The 14,077-nt window shown below is 40.2% G+C and overlaps 1 protein-coding gene across 3 annotated transcripts; it reads left to right on the top strand.

Moving 5' to 3' along the window:
- The first annotated feature begins 9,436 nt into the window (after window positions 1–9,436).
- LOC139140202 (methyltransferase-like protein 27) lies at window positions 9,437–13,983 on the top strand. 3 transcript variants are annotated; one of them, XM_070709287.1, is made up of 6 exons: window positions 9,437–9,538; window positions 10,920–11,037; window positions 11,162–11,281; window positions 11,789–11,927; window positions 13,178–13,270; window positions 13,757–13,983. In XM_070709287.1, exons 2-6 carry the CDS (start codon window positions 10,939–10,941, stop codon window positions 13,936–13,938), a joined length of 633 nt encoding a protein of 210 aa, XP_070565388.1. In that variant the 5' UTR covers window positions 9,437–9,538; window positions 10,920–10,938; the 3' UTR covers window positions 13,939–13,983. The 3 variants fall into 3 exon arrangements, with proteins under 3 accessions (XP_070565388.1, XP_070565387.1, XP_070565390.1); XM_070709286.1 differs by having other exon boundaries at window positions 9,437–9,521; window positions 13,757–13,982; XM_070709289.1 differs by lacking the exon at window positions 9,437–9,538 and adding an exon at window positions 9,679–9,821.
- The last annotated feature ends 94 nt before the right edge of the window (window positions 13,984–14,077 follow it).

The following is a 14,077-nucleotide window of genomic DNA, read 5'->3' as shown; positions in this document are numbered from 1 at the left end:
GCCTCTCTGCATGTACAAAGCAGCTTACGCATTTTTTATCTTCATGAATATTCCGTGTTATATAACCAGTGCACTGAGCCGGATATTTGGCGAGATCTTTTTCAAGATGGTAAAAAATAGCAGCTATTTGGCCTAATTAAAACTTTGGGAAATAATCGTGTGTGAGTCATATGAAGTAGCCTATAGGCCTATTGCTATTGCTTGTATTTTGAGGACGGTTTTGAAGAATTCATTCGTTTTTTGTTGCATGTGATTTCCTATTTCAACTATTTTAATAAACGATATCTCTTCTATGATCTTGCTTGGTAGATATGTGTTTGCGTGTGTATGTAAGACGGGTTGAACTGTGCAAAATGGCTAGTATAACATTGATATTAACATTGATACTGCATCCTGCAGATACAGCCAATCGTGCATCTTGTAGCAAACATTTCTTTATTGTAGGGCTACATACAACATTCTTACTGTTGCAATAGCCAGATTTGGATTCATGTCAACACCAACAATGTACACGCCGGCTATGCTCAAAAATAGTATGGAGGGAATGAGAATAATACAGCACATGAAAGAAAAATAAATTGAAAGAAAGAACTGCAGTAGCTACAAATTTCATCCTCATTTGACCGATGTCGTATCCTATAGCCTACCTAACCTACTGAAATTAGTTTCTGACGAACATGCAAGGACGTGTATCATTCACCAAGGTGGGCAATATGTTTTGCGACTTTGCAGAAATATTGTAGTTCTGACGATGTTCTCCATGTCAGCTTACGTATATAGGAGATATACCGGTATCTTTCCGAACGATAATGTGGATACACACAGCGAGGTCTACGAAAAAAGGTGATGAATCAATTGAATAAAAAACGGTTTTTGGAGATCATATCTGTTTATTTCATCAATTCTGAACATGGTTTGAAATCGGTCTCATACAATAACTACCAACCTGTACTGACGGGCCTGGAAAAGCGAAATTCTAGCACTTTTTATGAAATCCATCATCGTATATCATCGGGTCACGGTCGCAAAATTGAAGCTAGCAACAGTAGCAATGCCGGTAAACAGCCTTGACTCGCCCCGAGTCGATTTTTGATGTGGTTGAAGCACGGTCTGAAGAACGAGCACATTTTGCGAAAGATTATGATGGATTGTAAGGCTACCAAGTTGTTATAAAACGTGTCTGTCTTAGGAATTCTTTGGAAGTCATAGCTGCTAAAGTTGTACAATATTCATAATAAGGGACTGGTCAGTTTATTCGGCGGGGGGGGGGCAGTGGATTCATGAGGGTCACCCTGTTTTTGACTATGGTGAAAGAGGGGTCACTATGTTTTTGAATGCCCAATTAGGGAGGACACCGCGACATTGCACTTTTATATGATATCCGATATTAACGGCTACTAGACTCTACAATATCGAACTTAGATTGAACGATGAGGTGGTGAAATCTTTACTTGGCTAGAACGGTGAGGCTGTGAAATCTCCGATATATATCGGATATTTACTTGCGATTTGACAGACTCTAGTATCGTCTAGTATCGATGCTAGAGTCAGTCCTTGGAAGTCGGGCTTGGCCAGAACTGTGAGGTTGTGAAATCTCCGATATATATCGGATATTTACTTGCGATTTGACAGACTCTAGTATCGTCTAGTATCGATGTTAGAGTCAGTCCCTGGAAGTCGGGCTTGGCCAGAACGGTGAGGTTGTGAAATCTCCGATATATATCGGATATTTACTTGCGATTTGACAGACTCTAGTATCGTCTAGTATCGATGCTAGAGTCAGTCCCTGGAAGTCGGGCTTGGCCAGAACTCTGAGGTTGTGAAATCTCCGATATATATCGGATATTTACTTGCGATTTGACAGACTCTAGTATCGTCTAGTATCGATGCTAGAGTCAGTCCCTGGAAGTCGGGCTTGGCCAGAACGGTGAGGTTGTGAAATCTCCGATATATATCGGATATTTACTTGCGATTTGACAGACTCTAGTATCGTCTAGTATCGATGCTAGAGTCAGTCCTGGAAGTCGGGCTTGGCCAGAACTCTGAGGTTGTGAAATCTCCGATATATATCGGATATTACTTGCGATTTGACGGACTCTAGTATCGTCTAGTATCGATGCTAGAGTCAGTCCCTGGAAGTCGGGCTTGCCAGAACTGTGAGGTTGTGAAATCTCCGATATATATCGGATATTTACTTGCGATTTGACAGACTCTAGTATCGTCTAGTATCGATGTTAGAGTCAGTCCATGGAAGTCGGGCTTGGCCAGAACTCTGAGGTTGTGAAATCTCCGATATATATCGGATATTTACTTGCGATTTGACAGACTCTAGTATCGTCTAGTATCGATGCTAGAGTCAGTCCCTGGAAGTGGGCTTGGCCAGAACGGTGGGTTGTGAAATCTCCGATATATATCGGATATTTACTTGCGATTTGACAGACTCTAGTATCGTCTAGTATCGATGCTAGAGTCAGTCCTTGGAAGTCGGACTTGGCCAGAACTGTGAGGTTGTGAAATCTCCGATATATATCGGATATTTACTTGCGATTTGACGGACTCTAGTATCGTCTAGTATCGATGCTAGAGTCAGTCCCTGGAAGTCGGGCTTGGCCAGAACGGTGAGGTTGTGAAATCTCCGATATATATCGGATATTTACTTGCGATTTGACAGACTCTAGTATCGTCTAGTATCGATGCTAGAGTCAGTCCCTGGAAGTCGGGCTTGGCCAGAACTCTGAGGTTGTGAAATCTCCGATATATATCGGATATTACTTGCGATTTGACGGACTCTAGTATCGTCTAGTATCGATGCGAGAGTCAGTCCCTGGAAGTCGGGCTTGGCCAGAACGGTGAGGTTATGAAATCTCTGATATATATCGGATATTTACTTGCGATTTGACAGACTCTAGTATCGTCTAGTATCGATGCCAGAGTCAGTCCCTGGAAGTCGGGCTTGGCCAGAACGGTGAGGTTGTGAAATCTCCGATATATATCGGATATTTACTTGCGATTTGACAGACTCAAATATATTGATATATGATATTAGAGTCCCCATATCGACGATAAATATCGGGTAAATATCGGAGATTTCACAGATCCGGCGTGCCGAGGTACAAGGCAAGTATTCTAGTATCGTCTAGTATCGATACTAGTCCCGAAAACGTCGATATGTCAAACTTCGATACTAGATTTTAAATATCAAAGTCGCGCCTTCATGGCAATTAGGGAGGGGAGTTCAGTGTGTTTTAAAAATTTCGACACAGGCTCATACTTGCCTAAAGTGCATCGTGCAAGCGAAAAATGTCATCATTCAGTTGCATTCATGGTGCTCCCTTTAGGCGCTTAACTTTAATAACAATAAAAAAAATCATATTTTCAGAGGCCCCTCCAAGCACGAAACTTTATATATCAGACATATATGTCAGAGATATTCGTATGTTTAAAATGTTGTCGGCGCCCTTCGGGCGCCTTACTTTAAAATATCAAACATATTTTCAGCCTTACTTTAAAATATCAAACATACTTTCAGCATGCCTTTCACATATCAGACATATATCTCGGAGATATCCATATGTTAATATTTTCAGCGGGAACTCCGGGCGCTGTACTTTAATATGTCAGAAACATATAGAAATATTTTGATGTCTGTAAATTGAAAGTCTGTTTTGCAAAGTGTACCAATCATAATGAAACCTGCAGCGTATATGAAGAGCATGATAAGTTCCTAATACTGTTCTGTTTTCTCATTGAGAATTCAGCATTAGAAAGCAACATGCACTAGTATTTCACAATCAAGCGTCATACTTCTCGATCTCTGATAGGCACATTAGATCCAGTTTTATTCTAAACCTGGGAAATTTTAGCCCAGAATTTATTACGGAACACAGTCCCTGATGTAGACTGGCCCCAGTCGCGCTTTCTCTTCAGTTGAGTTACTTGCTGACCAAGCGCCATTCACTCCACGAGCCATGAAATAGCCTACCATTAGCACAACGGTTTGCCGATGTTTAGTCCTTCAATATGTTTTGATATGCCGGAAGACTTTGAGAAGTCTTTCCCTGATACTCTTACACTTACATACCAAATAAGCAAACCTGGTGGTCACACCGTTATATGAGATACAACGTTTGCAACTCTAAAATCTGACCAGAAAATACTTGGTACACTGGAAGCACTAGGAAAAATTTAAAAAAAAAAGACAATCTTAATTACCTACCAGAGCAAAATAATTTGACCTTACAGCATTGATGTATCTTTTCACATTCATGCTTACCGATGGCTGGCTGTAGCGATTTACTCATATGGATAAGTAGGTTCGCTTTGAGAGTATTTCAAATTACTTGTGCCATCAGCTACAGCAAAGTATTTTCAGTATTGTCGATTCTGTGTTCAGCATTTAATTTTACTCATCATTTTAAAACATTCCTTGTTCGATTTTGAAAGGTAGTCGATTCGCCAGATAATTGCTATGCACTCGCCAGGGCACGGGCGACTTGATAGTAACTATGCGAAACCCCCACGATGCAAATGAGAAGTTGTATCATAGAGTTTTCGTCAAGGCACAGACCCTCTGCACAAAAACGACGTTTGAAGCATTCGTGCACCAGAGTGTTCATAACATTATGCCATACACTTAATGTGGGAGGACATCAGGCAACCTCTCCACATTCCGACATTGACCACGGTAATTAGGGAAGTCCCTGCCCTGACAATGCTTCTTGCACACACAAACAAATAATTCCCCTTGTCTGTGTTGCACACTTCACCCTGACTGTACTGCATATGCATTGTGACCACAGAGTGCATACCGGGGGCCTTGGTTCGAACACTTAATATCGAAAAGGACTGAATCATCTAGATAAAATGACCGATACATTCACAATTTTCAAATTTGATAATGGTCTTCCGTCTCTGCAGTCTCCGACTTTTGCCATGGTAGTCGGCTGAGGTCGAGTAAGACAGCAAACAAAGGCTGTTTCAATCACGGCTATCACGGTCATCTTTATTTCACGCAAAACTACTCAAGTTACTTTTTTGAGTGTAGACGTTCTTAAAAGTTGTAGAATGCACTAGAAGTGGAGTCTGTGCGGTCATGGATGTAAGGGTACAGGACGGCCTGATAATCCCTTTCACACCTATTATTTTATCTTTGTCGACGCTGGCCTTTTCAGCTGTGTCATGGCTGCCATTATCAGGACGGCCAAGACACTCCATGGACGTATCTGTGGTACGTCCAGGGACACACACACACACACAAACTTCACTGATAATTTTCTATGCATCACAAAAATCTTTCAAATTTATGACATTCCTTTTTTCATCCATAGTGCAGTAGGGCTGACAGCGATCCTGCAAATGTGATTTCGGGTGCAACTCCATGACAATGCGTTCAATCAACTTTTAAAAGAAAACAAGTTTACAAGAATTTGATGTAAATTGCAGACTTGAACAAAGTCTATTTTCAGTTAAACTTTCTAGCAACAGTGACTGAAGCAAGAAAACCGCTTTTGTTTATACATTCAAGGGGTTCCTCCTGATTGTTGTTAATGACATATGGCTATTTACACCTTGAGACAATGGAGCAATGAATCAGAGCCCTGCATGACTTGCCATTGCCTGACCTATCACTATTTCTTCATGATATACCGGTGCAAAATGTAATGCAGGTCTCCTGGTTATGTGTCAAATAAGCAATTTTGGTAGCAGGTCATATCTTTTTTTTCACAAAGTCGAACTCGCAAGAGGGCAGATCGTCTGTGCAGCCGACACGAACACAAGCTGTCTGATACTGGCTACCAAATACTATCACAAGATAGGCAGTCATCTACTGACTCCACACATTTTTCATTTGAATGAACAATGACGAAAAGGGAAGAATCCCATGTGTAACTGCTGTGGCGATATCGATGGCAACCTTTCTGATATGTTAATGACATATGGCTATTTACACCTTGAGACAATGGAGCAATGAATCAGAGCCGTGCATGACTTGCCATTGCCTGAACTATCACTATTTTTGTCATGACTGCAACAACATATACTGTGGTATACAAAACGCAATCTTTATTTCAGTTAAAGATAAAGAGACAGTTGCAAAATGATAAGAATTAAAGGAGGGGGATGTGTCTTCTACAGTGCGGGGACTCCAAAGTGCAAACCCTAAGCCCTTCAAGATGGTTTCCAGATGGGTAGAGTGAACGTTAGAAATGTGAGCTCAGGGAAGTGACTAGATGTTTCTCACTATACATCCAGCTATTCTTTAACACATATAGTCCTTTCCAATTGTAGAGACTGTAAATTGTCATCCTCAGTGTTGTTTTACAATCTTTACCTCACACGTAAAATTATGCAACTTTATTGGATTGCATAAAGGTGCATAATTTTAGTAAGCATTAAACCCTTTTATACAAGTGCATAAAGATGCATATAGGCACCATCACTGACACCATGTTTACACACCTTTATGCACTGCATAAAGGTGCGTAAAGGAGCTGACCAACTCTATGCAAATTTATGCAATTGCATAAAGAATGTTAAATTTGGCTTTTGATCCTGTGTTGATGGGAGAGTTTTGAAGGGCCGGATAAAATGTTGTAAAGTGTAAAACATGATTTGCCGCTGTCATTTTGTGTCCTGTTTTTGTATATAGTCATGTTATTACCAGTTTTTTAATCACAATTACATACATTGAAGAAACACTGACTGTCAGAGCAACCATCCAATCATATGATAAAAATGGACTGTTCCATCAACGTCGGTGGTGGGCTCATGGAAGATGGTAAATTTGACAAGTTTTGTAACTCTAGATTTACAAGGGATGCTGCGATGTTTCAATTTTAAATATCATACAGAGGCAAAACCTGTCAGGTTCAGGCCCAGGACACAAAATGAGTACAATAGATTGTGTTACATCGTAATATTTAATCCCCCTTTTCACAATTTTCCCATGAACTAGATGCCAGTTGAAAATGGGTTGTTCCTGTGTAGGCATATCAGTTTACTCAGTGGAGGAGCTGCCTGCTGAGTTTGGTGGATTTCTTATCAGTCTTCAGACAATAAAACAGACTCTTGTTTAGGTAAATGCCAGGTCAAATTGCAAAGTGCTCAGCTAAGTTGCCTGTTAATTACCTAATTTGGTGTTCCGATAAGTCGTGCCCTCGCTGTAAAACAGCGTGTTCTTGCGTTTGTACATGCAAGTCAATGGAATAGGCAAACACAGCATTCATGTACCTAACTAACATGTCTAGAGGTACCGATGCCTTTGTGAACAGGAGGCGTCAAATTAATTTGTCCAGTGACCTATTTCAAGCACGCATGCGCCGTTGTTGACATTCGTCTGTGGGCGTCCCGGGTGGGCGTGTAAGCAGTGGTTCTCCCCCGCTCACGTTTGGAACTTCACAACACCATTGAATGACTGACACATGGAAGCACGTGCGGGTGTTGTCTACCTGATGTAACAGCCATTCCTAAAATTTCCAACAGATATGAGTATGTGCGTAAGGGACTGGTCAGTTTCTTCGGCCTGGGGGGGTGGATTATTTTTTGCCGACGTCAAAAGTGGCTGACCCCCTATTCCATTTTGAAAACAGGGTGACCCCCTATTCCAAATTTCAAAAACAGGGTGACCGCCCACACGCGACAACTGTAAAAAAAAAGGTGGACACAAATTTTTATATATATATATATATATATATATATATATATATATATATATATATATATATATATATTATATATATATATTATATATATATATATACATATATATATATATATATATACACACACATATATATATTACATACATTTATATTTTAACAGTCATTCTGTGTTTTAAAGAAATTGTTGATATGTCAGTTGTAAGATAGGAATTTCAAAGTGTCAATCTTAAAGTTTAAATACAGTACATTTTGAATGAGCTGTAAACGTATTTCACACTTTCTATGCTTAACCAGATGTCCTGAACTGTTGTACAGAAAATGATGTCAATCATTAATATCAAAGAGGAAAAAGCAGTAAATCAAAAATGTTGACGGGTGTTAAGACTTGCCAGTCATCCAATTAAATCTCCTGAGGAGCCATAGAGAGGCATTTTAGCAAAACCTCAGGCTGATGTGTGCAGTGTCTGAGATGACCTTTTCTTGTAACATTGAAACCATAAAAGCACAGCTAATAATGACAAAAACAGCCTTTTTTAAATGTAATTTTGGTCATAAAAAAGCATCATCCTACAGAAAACCTGAGATACAAAGGAAAACAGTTGCATCAATGAGAACGAATGATATTTTGTCATTTTTCTATCTCTAAAATAAGTCACTGTATCAAATATATATTGTGAAATATTTGTGCGTCTTGCTTTCTCATACTGAATTCTCATAGAGAGAACAGAAAAGTATCAGGAATTTGTCTTGCTTATCATATGAAATGCAGATTTCATAACGGTACACTTTCACTTAGCAAACATCAAGATATCTCTGGCATATATCTCTGATTTATTAAAGTATTGCGCCCGAAGGGCACGGAGCAAAATACGAAACAACCTGATATCTCTGATACATATGTCTTGTATATTAAAGTAATGCACAGGAAAGGCGTGCTGAAAAATATCTGATATACTAAAGTAATGCGCTCGAAGACCATGCTGAAAAATATTGAACATACAGATATCTCTGATATATGTATACCTGATATATTAAAGTTGGGCGTGCTGAAAAATATGTCTGATTATTTACGCGCCCGAAGGGCTCGCCGAAAAATGCAACTGAATGATGAAATTTGAGGCTGACACGATGCATTTTAGGCAATGATGAGCCTGTGTCGAAATTCAAAAACACACTGACCCCCCTATTGGGCATTTCAAAAACATGGTGACCCCCCCTATCACCAAAGTCAAATACAGGGTGACCCCCCCCCATAAATCCACCCCCCCCGGCCGAAGAAACTGACCAGTCCCTAAACAAGAAAAGTAAACTCATAATTTTTAATAGACGTGGTGGGTATGGCCGATTTGCCCCAAACACGCCAAACCCACCACGTCTACATCTATGTGGGGAAAAGCTGTCACGCACAGCCGGCGTGATCTTTCGTCCGATCAAAACGATGCATTGAGGTTTTGCAAGGTGATGTAGTACAACTGTCGACAGCAATTTTTTTAAGAAAATTGCTGAGTCAGCATTTTCCTCAGATTCTCTTCACATAAAGTATTAAAACCTTGACATCATCTTCAGTGAGCTTTTGATTGTCTAATTTACCGGGTTACGAGAAATAGCGATTTTAAAACAGCTTGTTCTTCGGTTTGTATATGCAATAGGCAAACACAGCATTCATGTACCTAACTAACATGTCTAGAGGTATCGATGCCTTTGTGAACAGGAGGCGTCAAATTAATGTGTCCAGTGACCTATTTCAAGCACGCATGCGCCGTTGTTGACATTTGTCTGTGGGCGTTTACGCAGTGGTTCTCCCTCGCTCACGATTTGCACTTCACAACACCATTTAGAAGCTCCTGTTTACACGTTAAGGTCTGTATTTTAACAGGGTAAGCTTATTTGAAATGTCCAGGGGGTTAGGTTTAGGATTTTAGGCTAACTCTTCAATTGACTTTTGGTGCTCCCGTGTGTGCAGCTGACTTCTGTACTCGGGCGACAGACCGATATTTGACTATTCAGCTTTCAAGTCGTTTAGCGCATTCTCAGGCACAGTTCTGAAGTGCGCGTATGACGTACAAAAGGTCTTCCCTTTTCTCTTGGCTCTTCTTCAATTGTCGGGAGGGTATTTGTACGGAAGCGGGCTACTTCTACAAGTCGCAAACGCGTAACACGGTGAGTTGTGTGACTGACCAAAGCGGCTCAAAAGTAGGTAGACTTAATAGCGTGTACTTTCACCGGACTGTTTTTCATTTGTAGCTGTAGCGCACAATACCTGTTTAAACTGTGCATTGGTATGATACCATGCGCTTTTCTGCGACCTGTCGATTGACAGTGTGCAAACTTGAGCATGTCCATCCTTACTAGCAGCATGGACTTACCACATACATCCGTGCTAGCAGTCAGCAGTGGTTCAACTTTGTCAGTATACGGAGTTGTAGCGTCTCGGACTACACCTCCGTGGTCGGCACAACTATCGAGGTGAGACTGTCTCGGAGTCCATTGTACAGCTGACAAAAAAGATTGATATGGCACGACATGAGATGCGATATCGTGGTACGAGTCCCACATTGTACGTGCATGACATTTCTGTCAGGTCACGAGAAGAATAGTAATAAACTGTACAGTGCGCCGAACGAGCAATAATATTTACGGCTGAACCCGTCTCATTGAAATTTTAAACTCTAGCTCAAATTTTCGATAAAGAACCTGTAAACCATTCCCTTTCGAGATCAAATATATAAATTAACTTTCTCCAAGCGCCTTTAATTTCTGCCATGGAGAGCATCTCATAAGAAGTCAAACTGTGTACTGCACAGAGAAATTGCGATATATAATTGTATATGCACTAGCGATAACGAGCGCATATGTTGAGCGAAGTGGTCAAAATCATACTATATATCCATAATATTATAATTTATTGAAATTCCAGTGTGAAACCCCAACAAAGGAATGTGTCCAGCTGTATTATATAGCGAATGTAGCATGGGTATTTTCACGTCTCGACCAATCAGCTGGCTGCATTATGGATCAGAAAGGGGTACATTATTATTTTATAGTTTTTGGCAATGCCAGTGAATTAGTAGATGTAGGAAACATCTGGAGTCACAATAGTACAATTTGGGTATAAGAATACATTATCAGTAATAATCTGGAGGATGACGTCACAAAATTCACTGGTATTGTTAAAGCTATAATATGATAACTGATATTGTTTCATGTTGATATGTCCTCCACGATCCAAGTAACGCTTTCATCTACACACTTTGTTAGGTATACGTAACTAAATAGAATGGATTTTCACCGAACGCTGAACCAAGCCTACGACCCTGCAGAGACCACAGACAGTTTGAAAACCCTCTACGACAAATGGAGTATTTCCTATGATGAGGTAATTGAATAATTGTGTCAGACAATGACACGTCTTTGTATTTCAAAGTAGACAGCATGTATATTCATGTGTAGTTTATTGAGTGCACGAGTTGTTTTTAATTTCATGATTTTTCGTCACGCAGGGTTTCAGCGGCCGCTACAATGGACCGAAATACATAGGCGAGGCCTTAAGCAAAGTCGTGAGCGACAAGCATGCAAGGATCTTGGACTGTGCGTGCGGAACTGGATTGGTCGGAGAACAGGTGCACGCTTCACAATATCTTTCTGTGTAACGAGTTTAGGACGTGTTGTCCACGTGCTCTCATGAAAGGTCAATTATCCCCTGTTTAATGCACGGGTAGCTTGTTATTTTGTTCTTGACTTGCATCGCTCCCTATGGTCGAGCCGCACGGAATGGGTTTGACAGTGTCCCCTGCCTTGTTCGTACATCGTCTACGACGTTTTTGCGTCGGAGTACTGTCCTTTCTCAGTCTTTCTTCACACCGAACGTACACGTTTACTTTGTTGTGTGACCTGACCCTATTCGTTGGCACAGCGCAGCCAGCGGCAACTATTGGAAAGAGAGCAAGACTTATATATACATTCGCCGCTTTTGGTATTTCTGCTTTTAATAGTTCCAATATCAATAATTGTATAACCTCACACTGGAATAGTCGATCGAACTGAATGTCTTTCATTTTGTGTCAACAAAAGTGTCCGAAAAAAAACAATTAAATGACTTCTATCTACCCCCTTCTTTGTTCTTGCAGTTGCGAGCCATAGGATATGACAACATCGATGGCGTCGACATGTCGGAGGGTAGCCTTCAACTCGCTCGTGAAAAGGGAATATACTCAAAACTGTTGGCCGAAACACTGGGTGCTCAACCAATGGACGGCGTTCAAAAAGGTCGCTTATAAATCCCTACAGTCAGACAATGGACGAGTTCCAGACCAATGAACTGTCTCCATTCATAATGAGCCATCCAATCAGTTCAGATGCATATTTTAACAGTACATGTCATTTACCGTTTGCCTAACTTAGTACAAGTGTTTAGGAAATTGACCATAAGATGAGCAAAGTAGTGAAGAAGTAAGCTCTTCCGATAACTGGAATTAAATATTTGTACCCTGAAAATATCCACTTGAGAAAATCTTTATTTCACTTATTTTCTCTAATAGACCATTCAGAATGCCTCGGGAACAGATATTCTGGCTCTCAATCGTTTTCGATACTCTGGTCTAGTACTTATGGGGGCTGGCTTAAAACTTTTGGTGTAACAAATATTATGTCTTTTCGAAAATTTTATTTTCCTCAAATATCAAACAATGGTAAATGTTGGGTAATTTGTTTCTCAAGTACCAAGCTTTGCACGCTGACCCCTGATTTTTATTCTCGATTTGACAAGAGAACGGTTGAAAGTTTCATTGAGGAAATTTTGAGCAAAAGTTTGTCCTTAACTTTCGAGGCGCGTACTGCCTTAAAGGGAGGGGTCGTCGAAACTGCACGGGTGCGACGTTTAGTTTACATACAATGTATTTCATGCATGATCTAGATACATCACGTTAACATAGCTGCAATATTTAAATTTTACGATATTCATTGTAAACAAACGTGTTTTAAACTTTCAACAATCACCAATGTACCCTAATACATGGTTTTCATCGGTCGTAGGGGGTCCCCGGCAACCTTTGAGCAGAGTTCCGACGACTCCTTCCCTTTAACTAAATGACTGAAGTTTGTGAATTCCATAAATCGCTAAAAGTACTCATTTAGCAAAATATTAAGGTAGAACGCGCAAGACTCTCAAATTTCTACAGTTCTTTTTCTGATCTACCACTTGTGGGGGCTCATATTAAAGCTGTTTCAGAAAGAAAATCTTTCACCGGCTTAGTATTTCGAAAATCCAAACTTCAATTTTCCCACATAGAGTTAACACAGGAATGGCGGTCATTTTGAATTTCACAATATCGCAAAATGTTGGGTAATTACTTTCGCTAGGCCCTCTATTTTTATTGTTGATTTGGTAAGAGAATTGTTGAAAGTTTCATTCAGGAAAGTTTGAGCACAAGTATGTCTTTCACTTTAGAGGCGCATACTACCTTAAATGATTTTTAGTAATCAATATGACATCTCGTTTTTGATGCATCTCTCTGCAGATTCGTATGACGCTATCATTTGCAGTGGCGCTTTTGGTTCTGGTCACTTGACAGATGTCGTTTTCCACGAATGGACGAGAGTTGTTAAACCAGGTAAACTTTTGGGGGAAAGCTGACGTCATTGTCTTTGCATCTCTATACATCTTGGTAACGTTGCGATGCGTGCTGTGAGTACGCAGCAACTTTAGAACGACCGCAAATGGATACAACAGTAATTGACAAACATTATGCTTTTGGGGTGATTTCGTTTTATCAATGACCTACACACGCATGCATTGAACGAAAGCGCCCCTCTTTTTCCGTTCAGGCTGGAAATTGTGGTTGCTAAGTGTTAGATGGGATGCTCTTTCTCGTATCTGAAAATCTTCCATCCTTTTTGGTTTCAATGAATAGAGTTTTACAAATATTTACAGCTTTTGTCAGTGTGATTTTCACCAACCAGTGGAAGTTCTTTGAGTATGCTAATATGCCAATCTTGTAACGATATCAATAGCTTGCATTCGTATAGTTTTAGTTCACAATTACAGTTCAAAATTTGATCCTCGAAAATTTGACCTGAATTTTCCCTCTCTTTCACAGGAGGCTTCATCGTGATCGCTGCGAATGAAAAATTTATTCACTTGGTGAAGGGGGACACCTTCAAGAAGTTGATGGAAACTAAGGTCATAGAGGTCACGGACGATTTCTACCTCCCCGCGTACATAATAACTGGAGACAAAAATGCTTCTGGTTGCTATGCCATCACGATGAAGATACTCTAGCCACTCAACAAGCCACAGAAGGAAAACAACTAAAGATGACTCGGATATTAATGATCTTAATAATTCAATGTTTTGTTGCATACAACGAAATGGTAACAGGAATCATTTGACTGCACTCGGCATTAACAAAAAACCGGGC

Source organism: Ptychodera flava, chromosome 9, assembly GCF_041260155.1.
Source record: "Ptychodera flava strain L36383 chromosome 9, AS_Pfla_20210202, whole genome shotgun sequence".
Taxonomy (NCBI): domain Eukaryota; kingdom Metazoa; phylum Hemichordata; class Enteropneusta; family Ptychoderidae; genus Ptychodera; species Ptychodera flava.
Note: the sequence above shows the minus strand (reverse complement) of the source record. Positions and strands in the feature narration are given on the sequence as shown.

What these genes read in the sequence shown, in the direction of transcription:
- LOC139140202 (XM_070709287.1), top strand. Translation starts at nt 10,939, where the DNA reads ATGGATTTTCACCGAACGCTGAACCAAGCCTACGACCCTGCAGAGACC. An exon ending in GGAGTATTTCCTATGATGAG is followed by an intron (nt 11,038 to 11,161) that starts GTAATTGAATAA and finishes TTCGTCACGCAG; the next exon opens with GGTTTCAGCGGCCGCTACAA. An exon ending in AATGGACGGCGTTCAAAAAG is followed by an intron (nt 11,928 to 13,177) that starts GTCGCTTATAAA and finishes ATCTCTCTGCAG; the next exon opens with ATTCGTATGACGCTATCATT.